General features: G+C 39.4%; 2 protein-coding genes across 3 annotated transcripts in view; one reads left to right on the top strand and one right to left on the bottom strand.

Annotated features, from left to right (window-relative positions):
• The window catches only part of LOC119526505 (antigen-presenting glycoprotein CD1d-like), a 35,198-nt gene that overhangs the window by 8,192 nt on the left and 14,182 nt on the right, over positions 1 to 12,824 (top strand). The window lies entirely within an intron of this gene.
• LOC119526503 (T-complex protein 1 subunit zeta-like) lies at positions 9,836 to 11,457 on the bottom strand. The gene is given in 2 exon segments (XM_037825629.1): positions 9,836 to 10,485; positions 10,488 to 11,457. Coding segments are annotated over 2 exon segments (1,590 nt in total). The 3' UTR covers positions 9,836 to 9,865.

The raw sequence follows: 12,824 nt of genomic DNA, 5'->3' as shown, positions 1-12,824 counted from the left end.
TTATGGATTTCATTCTTCTCACTTGAAAAATGAAAGAACTGGACTAGCTAAATAATGAGGTCCCCTTCAGCTCCTTTTTTTTCTTTTAAATGAAAGTGATTCACATCTTTACTGTGTCTCTTGGAAAATATCAAAGAGGGGAGGACAGTCTTAATGCGTAGTAAAACTTCTTTAAAATCTTTAGATATCTCTTTCACTTGTAATCTTTCTCTTACACTGGATGGAATCTCCAGAAAAAACAACTTCTGTCTTGCCCTCTACGTCCCCAAACATTTCCAGAAGCCCAGCCCTTTAGCTCTTTTTCTAACCAGGTTTAACTCTACTTGCCAACCTCATCTGGTAGTTTTCTGGGGTTACACACTAGAGCTGCCTTTGGGTCTTCTCAGGTGACTCATATAACCCTATTCGAGGGAAAGGTTTTTGGGAAAGGAAATCACACAGTAGTAGGGGAAGCAAGAAAGGGAAGAACAATTTTACGCAAATGGGGAGATGATACTTTCTGGATTTGTTTTCTTTTCGGAGGTCTTACAAAGTCTAGCCTAAATTTTTCTTGTTGAAAGCGGTCAATTCATTTTATCCTCTTCTTTTAGCCCCAAGGATTCTTTCTGGCTCTCTGAAAGCTTCTCCTGGGAAACATGTTCATTTCAAACATCTCAGTAATGCTCAGAACCCTGACGAGGGCAGGAATGTGATCAGGATTGGCATGAACAAGCCTTGCGGGGTGGGGAGAAGCAGGGATGTAGAAGGCAAGAAGGGCTATTACCATCAGTTTAGGCCCCCCTTTTTTCCTGATCAAAATAAGTTTAAGGGGGAAGTTTAGTCCAGTAGGGGAGTCCAGACAAGACAGAGATGAGAGTGGGTGAGGATTAAAAAGGACCTCAAGGAGGGCCATTTGATCAAGGATTTGTACTTCTTGTACCTAGGGAGCATGTTCTTGAAATGTACAAAGTTGTCTCTTACGAAAGTGGTCCTAACTCGTCTCCTGACGACTTTAGGTACTTTGACCATGACTTTATAGATTGTGAAACAAATAGTGTGTTCAGATTCTCACTGTTCTATGTGAAAGAGCCAAGAATAAAGAACTAAGGTCTATCTGATTAAAAAGCCCTTACTCTTTCCCTGATGCTCAGTTGGCTGAGGCAGTTTAGGGGGTGGGAGGAGTCATTGGTATTTCCGGTATATTCCCTGAGACCCTCATTCATAGGGAGGGGCTGTTAAGTTGCAGAGTGAACAACATGGACATGGGGGAGGCACCTGGTGAGTGAGAACAACTTATGCCGAGCCTCCAGTCCTCTCCTGTGCTGTGATCCTTGACTGCTCAGTCAGATGCATCAGAGGTGCTAGACTCACACTTTAGCACCTGGCAGCATAAAGAGACTCCGAGGCAAGGGAGGTACATTTAGGTAGAGCATGAAATGATCTTGGTCCTCCGGTGTCTTTGAGGGATCTGTGCTTTCCCTAGTGTTTTTCCCACTAGAAGGTCTTTGCAGATTCTGTTGAAGATAGTTAAGGAGACTCAATCCTTAGTATGGCTTGTTTCATTTGATTATTGGGTTAGCAAAACCTATAGGCAACTCACTTTCTCATCATAGCTGTGGGAAACATGCTTTGCTTGCTGTGGTTTAGCAGCTTTGGTTGTTTAAACATAAATTTTTGTACAACAATTTGGTGTATAAATATAAATTGTTTTTTATTCTTTGATCATAAAAGCAATATATGCATATTATAGACATTTTAGAAAAGTTACAAAAGTATAAAACAAAACAAAAATTGCCTATTAATTCCTTTACCCAGAGAAAACACTTTTTAGAGAGATTTCCCTTCCAACAGTTTTCTCTTCACACACATAAAAACTTAAAAATAATATAAGCACCCATTTTCAATAAAATATTTTTAATTGTAAATTTTTTTCACATGGATAGATGTGCTTTATTTCAGTGTCTGTATAAATGTGAGTTAATGTGAAACAACAACAGTTTTTTCTAAAGGGTTAAAATTTGTTTATTCAACAATAGAACTTGGTCCTACCCTTAAGTTTGTCTCTGAATTCAGTTGACTGACACATTATTAGTAGTAGTCCCCTATCACTAATCACTATTACCATGTACAAAATCAAAAATCTTTGGGTGGCACTTCTCATTTCTCTGGAAATCTTTTAAACTACTTCCTGTTGCAATAGGCAAGGCTTTTATCTGTTCATGTTCACTCCACTGATGGCACAAACATCCCTCAATTCTCTTGTTTAAAACTGCAAATACACAGAGCTAAATGTTAACACACACAGACACAAAGTATAATCTCTGTATGCTCTAATAACCTAGGCTTTAAGTTTTTTTTTCACTAAAACATTATTTCTATTATCTCTCCACAAACAGTTGTAAAAAAATTCCAAAGTATAAATTATTACACATCTTGATTTACAAATAAGAATAAAATGTTAAATTCTACCAGTTAGAATTTCTGAATAACATTGATAGGCACTTACTGGAAGGAACTAGAACATCAAACCTTAAATATTTTTTATTTCAACCTCAATTAAGTTTTTGAAAGGCTATAAATTTGTGGACAGGCACAGTCCATTCAATAACTTGATGTGCCACTAGAAATGAAATCAGTCTGGTGGATGGAGATTTGCATGATAGATATGCCAACCTTTCTATGCAAATGATTGAAGTGGTCATCTCTTATTTTTTTGCCCTATGTTTTAAATAAAATTAAATATACATATGGTAAAAATTGTAAGCAGTACAGAAAAGTCTAAAACAACAAGTAAATGTCCTTTTCTCCATTAACCAACAAACCTGATGTCTTCAAAATCATTAAAACTGTCATATGAATAATTTGTGGACTGAAGTCAACCTTGGAGTCTCTTACCTGAAAATAATTCTGAGGTCTTTGGAATTGTGTTGATGGTTTCATATATTACCTCTGTTGCAGAGGAAAGTCATGCAACCTTCACTCTTCTCCTTCATTTAAAAACCAAACCAAACCAAACCAAACCAAAACATGGCAACATGACATACTGCCAGAGACAGCTAACTCCAGGCAGCACTCCTCCTCCGTGGATCTGGTCTGTAGGGAGAGCCTCTGTTATTATCCTTGAAATTTTGCTAACACGTTTACTAAGGTATTTCACAAGTAGGAAAAATTTCTCTTAAAATGAGGTCATACGGGGAAGCTTAGCTCTGTCAGAGATTCAGGTCCTGTGGTCATTACTTAGTAGAAAAAAATCTTTATTTAACATTGTACAAAAAGGCCTTAGACATTTTGTCCCAAGCATAAAGTTAAAAACAGATCCAGCCTCTTCTAAAGAACAAAGAGAAGGCAAGACAACAAGGGACTAAGGATGGAGAAAGGAAATTCAGAGAAACTCCAGCTCTACGATAAGAAGGTAGGTGTTTTTCCTACAAAATACCGTTGCTTTCTGGGTGAGCAGGAAAGTCTTACAGAAACCCTCGCTGTCCCTCTTGAATGCCTGATGCTCCCAGTTGCACGTCCTTTGTCCTCGGGAAGAGCAACGCAGCCAGCCAGTAAAGAAAGGTAGGCGTCCTCAAGGAGATGAACTAGCAAAGTTTCTGCTGCCTCTTGTAGGGCCAACAGGGCCTGGGCTTGCCAATTGAAGTCCATTCTGCTAGAGAATTTAGCACATATTTTCTCTTACCAGGAGGCTGAAGGACAGCTTCCTTATCAATAGATCTGTGCTCTTCTGAAGCTTTCAGATCTCCCTAAGAATACCACATCTTCGCAAACCACGTTGACAGAGGGAAGCGCCGACCCTCCGCGGGGTGCGGAGAATCGTGCTAGTAGCGCGCCCCTGGGGGGCGGCTTGTGGCTGGGGGGGGGGGGACCCGCCCTTGACCGGGCGCGGAGGGGTCCCGCCCCTGTCCCCGCGCCAGGCGTCTGGGCCCTCTGCTCGCTCTCAGACTTCGGGGGCGTTTGGGGGAGGCCGCGAGAGCGCCCTGGCCGCGTGCTCCAGAGGACCTGGTGCTCAGGGGAGGTTAGCGCCGAGCCCTCCTAATTGTAAATTTAAAAATGTTTAAACAGTAAATTTAAAAATGTTTAAACAGGGCTTTGTAGGAAGAATCAAAGTGTTTGTAATTGTTGGTGACTGCGAATCTTTTTTCAGACCTTTTTTTCCTCCTATAGATGGAGAATGACAAGTGGGACTGATAGAACAAAAGATCGTGAAGCTGCTCTCTGGAGCAGTTACCTCGAAGCAGCATTGTCCGCGGTTCTGTTTTCTGTGTTTATCACAGCATGATTCTTGGGAAGACCAACAGTGTCCAAAGGTCAGGCAGGGTAGAGACAATAGCAGCCCAGGAAGGAAGCAAGGCATAGCGTTAGGAGGGTTGAGCTACGCTATAAATAGCGTGTTTAATCCCAAATGTAGGAGTTAGAATGGGCCTAGAGCAGTGCTGTCTGGCAAAAATATAATGCAAGCCACGTAATCTAAAATTCTTTAGTAGCCATGTTAAAAAGATAAAAAGAAACAGTTAAAATTAATTTTAATATATATTTTATTTCACCCAATGTATCTAAATAGTTCTACATGTATTCAGTATTAAAAATTATTGGTGAGGTGGTTTAGATTCTCTTATGTGTTTAAATCTTTGAAATCTGATGGTTTAGATTCTCTTATGTGTTTAAATCTTTGAAATCTGATATGCATTTTGCACTTACAGCACAACTCAACATCTTCATTTGAACTAGCCATACTTGACATGCTCAGTAGTCACCTGGGGTTAATGGCTACCATACTGGATATGGCAGGTCTGCAACAAGTTGGAGTTTTGTAGTGGGAAATGGGACAGTGCAAGTGGTTTAGGACTAAGGTAATAAACAATATGAAGGCTGAAAGTCTGCTGTTTAGTGTTGCCAACCTATTAGGCATGATTTGGGTTTATGCCTTAGTAAGGATTATGAGGTCCAGGAAGAGATGATTGGAAGCAGTGTCGAAGGTAGCTGGAGCCCTGGAATTAAAGGCAAACCCTGCATCTAGGTGATAAATCTGGTTTAAAGGCTTGTGTAGCCAGTGAAGGTCAGCATGAGACAAGGTTCCAAACCAGGCAGACAAATAAAATGCATATAGTCATTGGCATGAAGCCTGATAGAGATTATTCAGTCTAATCCCCTTAATATAATGAGCTAATGCCCATAAAGGGAAATGTCTTGCATGGTATGTTAGTTTTCTATGGCTGCTGTAACAAATTACCAAAAATTTAGGAACTTAAAACAAATTTATTACCTTACAGTTTTTGAGTAGTGGAGGAAGAAATAGATCTTTCTGAGCTAAAATCAAGGTGTTGGCAGAACCGTATTCCTTCTGGAGGCTCTAAGGAAGAATTTGTTCCCTTGCCTTTTCCTAGTTGTGGAGATCACTCTCCTTTGGTGTGGACTCTTCTTCCATTTTAAAATCCAGCAACATCAGGCAGAGTTCTAATGCTGCCATCTCTCCAACACTTTATTTTTTTATGCAATTTTATTGAGATATATTCACACACCTTACAAACCATTCAAAGTATACACCCACTGGCTCACAGTATCATCACATAGTTGTGCATACAACCCCATGATCAATTTTAGAACATTTTCGTTACTCTAGAAAAGAAATAGAACTAAATAAGAAAACCCAAATCCTCCCATACCCATTATCTGCCCCCCATTATTGATCCATAGTATTGGTGTAGTACATTTGTTACTGTTGATGAAAGAGTATTAAGATATTACTGTTAACTTTAGTCCATAGTTTGCAATAGGTACATTTTCCCCCATATACTCCGCTATTATTAACTGCTTGTAATAGTGTTCTTGAAAGAACTTTTTAATATTTGTACAGTTAATCATGGATGTTGTCCACCACAAGATTCACTGTGTTATACATTCCCATGTTTTATCCTCCAACTTTCCTTCTGGTGGTATACATTCATACACCATTCAGCACTGTTAATTATTCTTACAATAATGTGCTACTGTCTATGACTCTCTTTTTTGTTTTAATTCAGTTTTATTGAGATATATTCACATATCATACAATCATCCATGGTGTACAAGCAACTGTTCACAGTACCATCCTATAGTTGTGCATTCATCACCCCAATCTATTTTTGAACATTTTCCTTACACCAGAAAGAATCAGAATCGGAATAAAAAATAAAAATAAAAAAAAGAATACCCATATTACTGCCCCCCCATCCCACCCTATTTTTCATTTAGATTTTGTCCCCATTTTTCCACTCATCCATCCATACACTGGACAAAGGGAGTGCAACCCACAGGGTTTTCACAATCACACTGTATTACTCTCTTTTGCATTCCTCTTCCATTAAAAAAAAATTGCCATTGTCTCTTTTGTTCCTCTTTTTTTTTTTTTTTAGTGGAAACATATATACAACATAAACTTTCCTGTTTCAACCAATCCCAAGCATACTACACTCACCACTATCTATTACCAGAACTTTCCCATCACCCCAGACAGAGATCCCATACGTCTTCTACTCTTAAGGACACTTGTGATTACACTGGGCTCACTTTGCAGTTGTTATTAGTTAAGATGAGGCCAAACTGAATTAGGGTGGGCCCTAATCTAACATGACTGATGTCTTTATAAGCAGGGGAGAATTGGATACAGAGAGACACAGGAGGAGACAATGCCACATGGTGACTGAGATTGAAGGCCAAGGATTGCTAGTAAATCACCAGAAACTAGGAAGAGGCAAGGAAGAATTCTCCCCTACAGATTTCTAGCCTCCAGAACTGTGAGACAATAGATTTCTGTTGTTTTAAGCCACCCAGTGTGCGGTATTTTGTTACTGCCGCCCTTACAAACTAAGACAGACCAGTGAGAACCAGAAGAGGAAGGAGGGGAAGGAAAGGTGGGAGGGAGATGAGAGAGGAAGGAGGTAAGAGGAGAGAGGGAGGAGAATAAATAAGAAAATCAGACTGGGGAGGTGGAGCTAAGGAGTTGGGGGTGCTTGACTGGGAGGTGTGTTCAGAGAAAACATTTAGAATCGAGAGTAAGCATAGACTTTTAGATACAGAAGAAGACTTGTGTAACTGTAGTTGGGATTCTGTGGTGGAGAGTCTGAAGAAATGGTGAGAGTTAGGATGGGAGTTAAAATTAGAGTTCTGAGGGTGAGAGAAGATGTCAAGATGAAGGGGAGCCAGCCTCTGAGGAAGAAAGTGATTAGCATTATTCAGTGGGAAATGGAACTTAAGGTCTACTCAGTGCTCATTATGTGTTTATTGAGTTGAAATAAATTTATTTCCTTCTTCCTGTCCAGAGAACTTCTTTTATACAGATTTTTATTTTATTAAAGACTTAAACACAATTCTCCACTGCATGCTGCTGAAAAATGAAACCACAGAAATATTGGAGGATATTTAGTTATAGTGAGGGAGCTGTTTAGAGACATCAAACTGAATGGAGATAATTAGATTTTGAGTTCTCCTGGGAGTCACAAGAACACAGGATTTGCAGGACAGATCACTTCCATGGTCTTTCCCCTTCTCTGATGGAGGTAGCAAGAGATGCGTTGGGGGAGGTCATGACAGAAGGCACTGGTGCTGTGTCTGCTCTTTATCAATAATCTTGTCAGTGCTACAGATTCGTAGATTACACGAAACTGAAGTGTCAAAGCAAGGGATTTCAAACTGAAGGGGCATTTTTGTAATAGTTTATAGGCTCCAATGTAAACCTTTAAGTAGAGAAATGTCATGGTAATGTAATGAGGAAGACAATTCAAGCTTTATTAATAGTTGACACTCTAAAAATAACACTAAGTATTTGAAGAACAGAAACCTCTGTACTCTTAAAAAAGCTCTGAAGCCTAATTATTCATACACAGGATTAGAGCTATGATGATTATAATTATTATTCAGAGTCAGAAGGAACTCTGGGGTCCATTAGTCACTGTGCAAAGTTACCAGCCACATACCAGGGAAAGGATCTTGGGTCTCAGATTCATTAGAGCTGATTTTCTGGAGACACCTAATTTTATGCTGCTGCAGCAGAAACAATGTCAGCCGTCATTAGGAATGCCATGTCTTGGAAGCCAAACAACAAACATGGTTCTAGTCCTAGGCAAATCCATGCTCATCAGACTTTAAGATGGACATAACAGAGTGGGGAACAGCAGAGCTACAGAGAAAAGGCTGGCAGGATCAGGGCAGAAGATTTCCTAAAAGAAGGGGAAAGAATTTAAGTGTATTCATTTGGAGAACTAGAGAAAGAAAACTGACCTCATGAGAACAGGCTAAAAAGATTATGAATTCTCAGCCTGTAAAGATTAATGCTAAGAAAAATGGGGATTTAAGTGATTGGAGTATAGAACTAAGAATATGGACAAAGCCTGGTATATTATTAAGGGAAATTGAGAAAGAAAAATTAAATAAGGGGACCATTCTCCAAGGACTTTTTCATCCCCTCCCTCCCCTTTCATAGCCCAAGGCACTACTCAGGCTACTTTTCTTGATTTGGGTGGTTGTCACTAAACTCTTAACCCTTGGCCTTTTCCCTCATGGAGCCTGACTACACAAATGGGTGTGGTCAGTGTAGTTGAGGGTCACTGCAATCCCCCTTTGCTTCTACTCCCAAAGACAAGTACAATGAGCCCACTACTTTTTAATTCTTGTGAATTTATTCACAATCACTATAAGGATATGGGGGAAAATTACAAACAATTGAGAACTTAAAAGATCTTACGGTCACGGTCTCTAGGCTGTGGTATTTTATTGCTTTCTAATAAAGAATAGGTACAGGGCAAACAGGATATAGGCATAGGGGCAGTTCCTAACTTATAGAACTGTTGTGAGAATCCAAGGGGGAAAAATGCATGTAAAGTGCTTAATACAGTGCTGGCGTGTAGAAACTCCTCAATAAATATTAATTGTGATTTTATAATAGAGAAAATAATTCATTTTCCCAAACCATCCATCTCACTTTTTTTTTTTTTTGCTTTAAGATTTATTGCACACTCTGTAGGCAACTACTAAGCCATCAAATACAAAGCTTAGTAACACACAATTACACCTTCAACGAATGCAGAGATAATTGTATAAAAACAATTTTGTGGAAACACTGAGGAGCAACAGTAATTTGGGTGAGAGTAAGATGATACTAGAGTTTGGGAGGGTCATTTCTATGTAATAAAAGGTTCGGAAGCATGAAAATATGGTCAGCCTGAAAATCTCTCATAACCCCAGCTCCCTTAGTCACCATTCTCAGGCATCTTCCCTCTGCCTTCTCTCATTTTTCCAATTTATACCTGCAACTCTTTCACTTCCTTGCCTCTAGTTTATCCCCTTTTCCACCTACTACAGAGTATAAAACTTAGCTTTTCTCAGGGAGTATAAGAGCAAAGCTATTTCTAATGTGTGGAAAGTCCAATTGATCCAGTAATTCTTCTCACAGGAATTTATGCTAAGGAAATACTTAGTTGTTATTTATAATAGCAGAAAACATATGCTCAACAATAGGGAACTGTTGGATAAATTAAATACATCCATAGAAAATTATTAAATCATTAAAATTTTTTTGTGAAGGATATTTAATAACAAGGTAGATAACATAATGCTTATCTAACATGTAACTTGATGCCACCACAGCTAAAGTAAAATAAACTGTTCACTGGGTAAAAAGGATTTGCTTTATAAGTGTACACCTCAGTACAATTAAAAAAAAACACAATGCTGTAATTAGAATTTCAGAACTTCGTAATTTGAAAAGGTGCCAACGTCCTCCTGTTTTAATGTGGGGGAAAAATTCCTTTGAAGGTCATTTGACGCTTGGACAAAAACTCCAAAGCTATATTCTTAGGATCACTCTGTCAACTCTTCATGATTCAGATGATACAAGGGAAGCTTCAATTCAACCTTTTAGAGAAGACATTCCAGCTTGCATGATCTCATCAACCAGAAGAATGTTCATGGCAATCACAGTGCAGGAGTGCAGAAGCTGTTTCTTTACACAATAGTTATCCCATATGCCTACTTCTGCTGCTACCACTGGCTCACCTGTGTTTAAGTCCACACCTACAAGTTGACCTGATTCTGAATGTTCTGCTTGTACTTTTACTAGTGTTTCCTGAAGGTCAAAACCAGAGTTCTGAGCAAGAACCTTGGGAATAATGAGCAATGCATCTGCAAATGCTTGGATTTCAAGTTGGGCCCTGCCCTTTATACTTGGCTTATATTTAACAAGAGCTTCTGCCATTGCCGCTTCCACTGCACCAACACCTGAAACCACACAGCCATCATCAATAGCATTTTTGACAACCCTCAGGCCACCTCTTATTGCATCTTTGATTTGAGTGAGTGTGTGCTTATTTGGTCCTTTCACCAATGAAGTGACAGAACGAGGACTGTTACATTTCTCAATAAAGGTGAACTTCTCTTCTCCCAATGTATACTCATAGACAAGGCCTATATGCCCCAAACAGTCAGGATTTAGGTCATCCAAAGAATTTAGAGCTACTCCACCACAAGCGTCAGCCTCTCCATATTTCTCCTTTTAGCTCGTTGCAGAGCTACTGTGCCTTCTTTTGCAAAAGCATCTAAGGAAAAGGGGTCAATTCCCTTTTGATTAATGACAACAAATCCTTTATCTGAATCACCGCAGACTTTCTGTTTCATTACTATTATTTTTTTAACTCTGTCTTCAATGAATTTTCTTTCAGCTTTTACTAGTTTCTCTCTCTCTTCTGCACTCTTATATAAAAAGCCAGAGTTCACTTCTGTTTTTTCATACTCTAATGACACATTGCATGTGAGGATGTATGCATCTTCTACTCTCTTTTTCATATCAGGATGTCTTGCCCCATGATCCAAAACAAGCCCTCTGATTCAGCTTGTATCAGTTTCAGATTTATGTTTCATCTCCATGATCTCAACCATGAAAAGGTCGATAGGTTCGTTTTGTTTTCTAATGGCCAAAATGGAGTCCACTCCAGCCTGTGTTAAGACATCAGCAAGTTCAGCATGAACTTTAGTATGTAGAGATGTTCTGGTCACATCCATAAGTGTTTCTCTGTCCATCTCTTTGCTTAGTTTGATTTGTTCCAAAAACTGAAGTGCCTTTTCCTTTGCAGCTTCAAATCCTTCTGTTATTATTCTGGGATGAAGACTTTCAGAAATGTAGAGATCTGCTTGCTTCAGTAGCTCTCCAATAATTAGGACATTGGAAGTGGTACCATCACCAGTTATGTCATCCTGGGCTGTTGCTACTTTTGCTATTAAGGAGGCTGTTGGGTGTTGAATTTGCATTTCATGAAGCAGCACATTGCCATCTTTAGTAAGCTTGATGTCCCCAGCACCAGAAACAAATATTTTCATGGTGCCCTTAGGCCCCAGGTTGGTCCTCAGCACGTCCTGCAGCCCTTGTGCCGTGCTAATGTTGACCGCCAGCGCTGCTTGGGCTTGGGCCACCTCAGCCTTGGGGTTCAGGGTCTTCACCGTCACCATAGCTGACACAGCAGAGAAAAGGGCCATCTCACTTCTTTTTGGCCAATTCTCCACCCAAAACACATATCCTTAGTGACAAGAATACTGTTGCATCAGGATCCCTTTCCCTAATACCTAGGCTTTTATTACAGATGATGTTTTAGTTTTCTTGGCTGTTCAGGCAAATGCCATGAAACGGGTTGGGAATTTATTAGTTCATGGTTTTGAAGGTAGTAAAATGTCCAAAACAAGGTGTCATCAAGGTGATGCTTTCTTCCTGAAGACTGGTGTTCTAGGGCTGGCTGCTGGTAATCCTTTGTCCTGGGATCCTCTGTCACACAGCAATGTACATGCCCCCTTCTTGGTCTCCTCCAGACCTCCTCCTGGCCTCTTTGTTCTCTTCTGTTGTCTGTTGAGCTTCAGCTTCTTAGTTTCCACGACTTTCTATCCATCTGAATTTCATTCCACTTATAAAGGACTCCAGTAATAGGATTAAGACCCATCCCAATTCCATTGGCCACTCTTTAACTAAAGTAACTGTGCCAAAAGGTCCTACTTACAATGGGTTCACACCCACAAGAATGGATTAAGTTTAAGAAATGTTTTTCTGGGATGCATACAGTTCCAAACCACCACAGATGGCTTTCAAACCTTTGCCTGTTACCCACAATAAAGAATACCTTTTACATCCTGACCCAGTTTGCACATAAATTGTCTCACAAAACAATACTTACCCTTGTTATTTGTGATTCACTCTGATACTTTCTGTCCTAGCCTATGCCAGTCTACTCTACTTCATTAAAACAGAAATACTTATAGTGATCCACTAAATTGATTTCACAACATATTTTTTTATTTTTATTTTTTTAAATTCATTTTTATTGAGATATGTTCACATACCATGCAGTCATACAAAGCGTACATTCAGTTGTTCACAGTACCATTAAATAGTTGTGCATTCATCACCAAAATTAATTTTTGAACATTTTCATTACCACACACACACAAATAATAAGAATAAAAATTAAAGTGAAAAACAACAATTAAAAGAACACTGGGTGCCTTTTTTTTTTTGCCTCCATTTTTCTACTCATTCATCCATACACTGGACAAAGGGGAGTGTGGTCCATATGGCTTTCCCAGTCACATTGTCACCCCTCATAAGCTACATTTTTATACAATCGTTTTCAAGATTCATGGGTTCTGGGTTGTGGTTTGATAGTTTCAGGTATTTACTGCTAGCTATTCCAATTCATTAGAACCTAGAAAGGGTTGTCCATATTGTGCATTAGAGTGCCCTCCAGAGTGACCTCTCAGCTCCTTTTGGAATCTCTCAGCCACTGAAACTTATTTCATTTCCTTTTACATCCCCCTTTTGGTCAAGGAGG

This window comes from Choloepus didactylus, chromosome 2 (assembly GCF_015220235.1).
Source record: "Choloepus didactylus isolate mChoDid1 chromosome 2, mChoDid1.pri, whole genome shotgun sequence".
Taxonomy (NCBI): Eukaryota; Metazoa; Chordata; class Mammalia; order Pilosa; family Megalonychidae; genus Choloepus; species Choloepus didactylus.
Note: the sequence above shows the minus strand (reverse complement) of the source record. Positions and strands in the feature narration are given on the sequence as shown.